Here is a 5,939-nt window from a genome sequence, read left to right on the forward strand (position 1 = left end):
TACAATCATAAAAGAGAAAAAATACCCTACATCTTACTTAAGGGGTGTGTTGGTAAAAATTACATAAATGTATAATAAACTATTATTCTTCACCAAATCACTATATTTTCTTCCTTTTCGATCAATTCAATAAATATATAATAAATTAATCTTCTTCACCAAGTCTCGTTTACTTATCTACTTCTTTTCGATCAATTCAAATATTAAATAAATTACTCTTCTTCTTTTTCTTTCCTTTCGACCAAGTCAACATCTTGATATTTTAAGGCATCAAAAACAATGTTCATACTAGAGGTCGTAATCTTTTGATATTATTTTGTAAGCAACTTATTGTAAAAGTAACTTGGAAAAACTGTGACATATGTTAGAATAAAAAAATCACTTAAATTCTTCAATTTATAGTTAAAAAATAATATTGTGCCTTAATTATATTTACTATGCTTTTAAAATACATAATCGACCCCACCAAAAAGACATATAAGCAATTGAAAGGGTAATAATAACTAAATTAGCACACATTTAGCATGGTGACGAATTCAAATGGTTACAAAATCAAAGTGCAATAAGTGTCAAGCATGAGATATGAGCAGTAAAATAATCAAACAGTAAGCTCAAGAGGTTGAAGAACCAATGGTTCATCTTCTTCTTCTTCTTCTTCTTCATGCTTCTTTTTCCTTATGAGGGATAAAGGTCCAAGAATGAATTTTGATAAGCAACTTAAGGGGTCATGAAGACCTTCCATCTCATAGTGTCCGAATCGCCAGTCACGATTCACATAAGGTCGCTGTATGGGTTCATCAAGTCCTCCTGAAATATAAGAATGACCAAATTTAATGGAGGAAGATTGATTGTGATTAAAGAGACTAAAACAAAACTTTGAGCTGCATGGTTTTTTTACCTGCATACATCAGACCATTCTTATTAGCCGCTCGGTAGAAGGGTCTTGTTTTCTTCTCCTTTGCAGCTCTATGAAGTTGGTTCCATGCATTTCTTCTGTCTTCTCGTGTAATTTTACCTGTGGTCACTATCTGTATTGAAAAAAACATGCTGCAGTTTAACTAGATTTCTTAACTAAGGCAAACAAATTGAATTGAGCAAGATAAGTAAAGCAGCCAGATGACCTTGGTAAAGAGATGGTACGAAGGACGCGGTACTCTTGCAAGAGAATTTGCACGATCAACAGCTACAAGTCCAAACTTTGGACCATATCCATCTGCCCATTCCCAGTTATCAGAAATAGTCCAAAACAGATACCCTAGCACAGGAACACCCTACAAAACAATTTAAACATGTTTAAACAAGTAGAGAGTCCAATTATGAGTGAAATATTAGCAACTTATAATCTGATTTTTTTTATAGAAAAAAAAAACAAAAGTTCAGTTTTGAGTCAAACCTTGAGCATGGCTGCGTAAATAGCTAGCAAATGCTCTATCAGATATGGTTGGCGGATCAAATCTGTCTCATCTGCAACTCCATTTTCTGTAACAATGAAAGGTACATTCAAATGTTTGTATCTTTCATGATACTGAAGCAGCATGCGATACAAGCCATCAGGATACACCCCGCGTCCAGATTCACTATATTCGTCGGTCTCTACTAGCTTCAGTCCAGTACCACACAAGACTTCCTGATTAGTGGGCAAATAATGTTAGTGTTCAAATTTTTATGCCTTGTATCTAAGAGCACTGAAGATGCGGCACATTTAGAAGAAGAAACCTGTCCATAGTAGTTTATGCCTATAAAATCCAACTTCTCAGAAATACTATCGATGAAAGGGAAGAGAGTCATGGAATTGCCCAGTAAAACAGCAGCAGTATCAAACAGACCGTATGGACGCATAAATGAGACATGGTGCGCAACTCCAACTATTGGATTCGGTAAGATGCTGATGGAAAGAAGACACGGAGATTGAAAAGTAAGAAACAAAGAAGTTTATAAATTTATAGTTAGTGAGCCAATCAAGAAGTAGGTCACTGAACAAAGAGCGGCACATAACAAAAGGGCATAATCCAGAACAAAGGGCATGTTTGCATCAGAAATTTCATTTAACCAATCCCTTTTTCTTTTCAGGAAGTCAATCGAGTTGACAGTGTAACCACCCTTTCAACTCTGTCCAAAATGGTTGAGAACTCTCTTATAGCTACTGTTTCTTTTATAGAGCTTCTAGAAGGAAGAAATACCTTCGTTCATGAATATAGTCATAGGCCTTCGAGTGTGCTATAGTTATCCAATTCATAGCCTGTTGGTATACACCCATTGGTAATGCAGAAGTTGCAACCTCTAGCATATCAGGATGACCGCCAGGCCAAGCACCCGCACAATAAGTAAGCATGCAGAAGATATGAGGTTCATTAAATGTTACCCAATAGTCTACTATGTCAGATACACTGTCAACAACGAGCCTGAAATGTAAAAATAAGAGTTTAGAAAACTTAATCCCTCCACAAAGAGAGGAACAAAAAAAAGATAAAGACATGCATGATTAAGTGGTTCAAAATGTTATGCTACTTTAGAAGATTCCAAATACACACAAGTATTAGCGTATCAACTCCCATCTTGTCTTCAAACGGATGAGACAGGGGTAATTCCTTCATGTCATAGATTGAAGACATCTTAGAATTGTATTAAAAATAGTACGAGGAAGAATGACCTGGTAAACTCCATGAAATAGTCAACCGTTTTTTCCAGCTTCCACCCACCATATTTCCCAGCCCATGATGGCAGAGAATGATGGAAAAGAGTCAGCATAACCTTCATTCCGTGTGACCGTGCTCTGTTAATTATCCACTTATAACGCTCCAGAGCAGCATAATTAACCTTAAAAACAACATCACCACGTAAAATTCAGTCCTACACATAACCAAGGCCACAATTCTCCAATACAGATGCAGCAACTAAGTTCTCTCTTAAGAAGAAGAAAATAAACATAATCCAACCTTCATAATGGAATGAAATAACCTTTCAAGCATCAAATCGATATTTGCATATATATAATTCACCAATTAGCATTGTGACTCAATAGATGATTTCTATATTTGAAAACTTGGAATAACTTACAGTATCTTTAATATTTTCCACTGGCTCCTCAGGCATAATACGTGACCAATCTATACCCATTCTAAAGACACTCACACCGGTATCTTTTGCTAATTTCAGTTCTGTATCTGGTTCAGACCAAAACTTTAACCTTTGCTCTCTGAAACCAATTTAAGAATAAGTGTTATCTCATTTTATGGTACATTAAGTAGCAAGACAAAAGAATCATGAATAAGCAGAATACAATCCCTCCCAACATGCTTTATAATTACAAGACATAGTGTCAAAAGACTCAGGCTTACGGGTGTGGGACATTATGCCATGCAGCTACATTATGATGGCACTCTTCATGTGAAGCAGGAGAGTCATCATCATCATCTTCTTCTTCTTTATACTTTTCAAACCCTCTTATCATCGCTTCCAAAGCTAATTTAAGAGGCTTCTTTTTCTTACTTGCTTGATTAACTTTATCAGAAGTTGATGAAGAAGTTGTTTTTGGCTGTGAACCACCATCACCACCAGCAGTACCAATCATGGAATCTACTAACACTGGTTCATCTCCTGCCTCCGTTTTCTCGCACGGACTTTCCTCCGCAAATTCAAGCCAAGCATCATCCAATCTGTCCTCAACATGTGCAGGTGCCGTGGCCAGCCCAAAGAAAAACTCATTTTCACCATCTGCAATCATCACACAACAAGAGAAACCTTGAAAAATACATTCATTAATGCCAAAGCTCAAATGATTTTCTAATAACCAAGTCCCAGTGGAGTGGCAAAATTAATAGCAAAAACAAGCAATCAATATATAGTAAAATTAGTTTCAATTCTAAGTTGGAATGTAAAGAATCCATAAAGTCAGTTCTTATGGTTATATTCATCAATTATACGAGCAGAAATGAATGCTCCCAAGCCCCCCTTCCCAATACCGATTCCAATCAATCCAAAACCAGGAAAGATAATACTCAATTATCAGCTACCCAATACCAAAAACTACTGAAAAATGAAAAAACGAGTGAGAGTTCTCTAAGTTGGCGAACCTAGCTACCTAGTGGCATGAACGTGTTAGTTTACCGTTGACATTGAAGTCGGCGAGTGTGTGGGAGGACTCGTCGATAGGGGAGTGGAAGGGGCGGAGGCTTTTGCGACGAAAACGAGAGTAAGTGAAGGCGTTAGCGGCAACGGTGACTGTAACCAAGATTCCGGCGAGCTTGGTTGCGGAAACGAACAGAGCTATTAGCGCCATTTTCGACTTTGCCAGAAAGGGAAAAAATGACCAAAATTATGAATTTGTAAGTATCTACCTATCTATCTCATTCTCCCAGGGATTGGACTGCTCTGCAAATGACACGTGTCCAGGGTCTATTTAAAGTGTCGTAACGGCTTTGAATGCCTCTCCTCCACTTCTCGATCCTACTGAACTTAAAACATGAAAACGACATGTATGAACGACTTCAGCTGAGAAACGACAATGCTAAACAGCGTTCAATTTCAAAACGACAATGAATTTGAGAAACTACAGCGAGCTCAAGAAGATGATAATGGAATCTTGCACTTGAATCGAAAATCTGCTCCTAAAATCCAAGAATATTATACTCAAATCAGTGCTTACTAGAATTTAATTAGAAAATAAAAAACAAAAAAATTTAAGAGTTAATTGCAATTAAAATATCTAATGTTTTCACGATATAGTATTTTTATACCCAATCTTTTTTTTTGCGGTAAATATACTCAATATCTTCAAAATGTTATAATTTTAAATCTAAATTTTTTTTTGCACTAAATATACTTAATGTTTTCAAAATTTTGCACTTTTATACTTTTTTTTTTTATTATTGTTGACGTTATTTTCGTCAACTTAATTATAAAGAGAACTAAACAAAAATGTAGAAAAAATATAAGGATTCGGAGGATTTTTACGTGGTTCATCAGTTAAAATCTATCTAGTTTTCGAGTCAATATTATTATCGATACTCTCTCAAAGCTTCGAATGAAAATAATTTGGCAGAGTTTTCTCGAGTACAATTTTTTGTATGTCTACAAATGAATTAGACCAGGCTATTTATAGACCTGGCCGTGAAAATATCCTCCCCCAATTTAAAGAAGTTACAATCAAGCATTCAAATTCAAATATCTGCATTAATAATATTAATCAAATGCACTAATTAAGTAATACCCCGTGATAAAAGGGATTTAATACACGATAATAACGAATTCCTACGAAATAGGGATTTCCTAACAGTCTTTCCGTGTGACAAAGGAGTGATTGAGCCTGATCGTTGTGCTGACGTGCTTTCGAGATTGGCCAAACTTCGAGCTCATCGTTCCAGTTGTAACCTCATCCTCATCCAATAATTTGGTCGAGTACGTTCCTCAGAGAAGGTTGGTGTCTTCGAGCCTGCAACTCAGGCTCGAGTGATGCGACTCATGCTCGAGTGTTAATAACAGATCTAGAACCACCTGACAATTCGTATTAGTGTACTGCTAACACTTGTGGATCTCAGGTTTGACTTTTTCAAGCCTACATTTCGAGACTATTTATTTATTCTCGAAATTTGGGTGTAACAATTATTATTTTTAGAAATAATAGAAAAATATAAGATTTTAAAATTTTAAATTATTTTCACTTTCTTATTCTTTCTCAAAATAATAATAAAAAAAGTCATTTAAGATTTTAAAATTAATCAAAATAATTAAAACTTATATTTTTCCTTCACTTTTTTTAAAAATCTTATATTTTAAATTGATGTAAAAATATAAATTTTTAATTTTTCTCACGAGACTCATTCACAATAGAGAGCATCTCTAATGGAGTGCTATAAAAGTGGTGTATAAGTATTTTTTATCACATCTTCATAAAATGGAACTCCAATGGTGGTCTAACATGTGTGCCGAATTTGGCACAT

General features: G+C 35.3%; 1 protein-coding gene across 1 annotated transcript; it reads right to left on the minus strand.

Annotated features, from left to right (window-relative positions):
- Positions 1-478: 478 nt before the first annotated feature.
- On the minus strand, positions 479-4,309 carry LOC133819584 (beta-glucosidase-like SFR2, chloroplastic). Its single transcript, XM_062252867.1, has 10 exons — positions 4,108-4,309; positions 3,339-3,714; positions 3,058-3,196; positions 2,651-2,817; positions 2,181-2,402; positions 1,717-1,885; positions 1,394-1,627; positions 1,122-1,271; positions 899-1,028; positions 479-807 (listed from the first exon to the last, which is right to left on the minus strand). Exons 1-10 carry the CDS (start codon positions 4,277-4,279, stop codon positions 599-601), a joined length of 1,968 nt encoding a protein of 655 aa, XP_062108851.1. The 5' UTR covers positions 4,280-4,309; the 3' UTR covers positions 479-598.
- Between the last annotated feature and the right edge of the window lie 1,630 nt (positions 4,310-5,939).

This window comes from Humulus lupulus, chromosome 2 (assembly GCF_963169125.1).
Source record: "Humulus lupulus chromosome 2, drHumLupu1.1, whole genome shotgun sequence".
In the NCBI taxonomy this organism is placed as follows: Eukaryota; Viridiplantae; Streptophyta; class Magnoliopsida; order Rosales; family Cannabaceae; genus Humulus; species Humulus lupulus.

What these genes read in the sequence shown, in the direction of transcription:
- LOC133819584 (XM_062252867.1), bottom strand. Translation starts at nt 4,279, where the DNA reads ATGGCGCTAATAGCTCTGTTCGTTTCCGCAACCAAGCTCGCCGGAATC. An exon ending in TGGCATAATGTCCCACACCC is followed by an intron (nt 3,197 to 3,338) that starts GTAAGCCTGAGT and finishes AATTGGTTTCAG; the next exon opens with AGAGCAAAGGTTAAAGTTTT. An exon ending in TGGAAAATATTAAAGATACT is followed by an intron (nt 2,818 to 3,057) that starts GTAAGTTATTCC and finishes GTTGTTTTTAAG; the next exon opens with GTTAATTATGCTGCTCTGGA.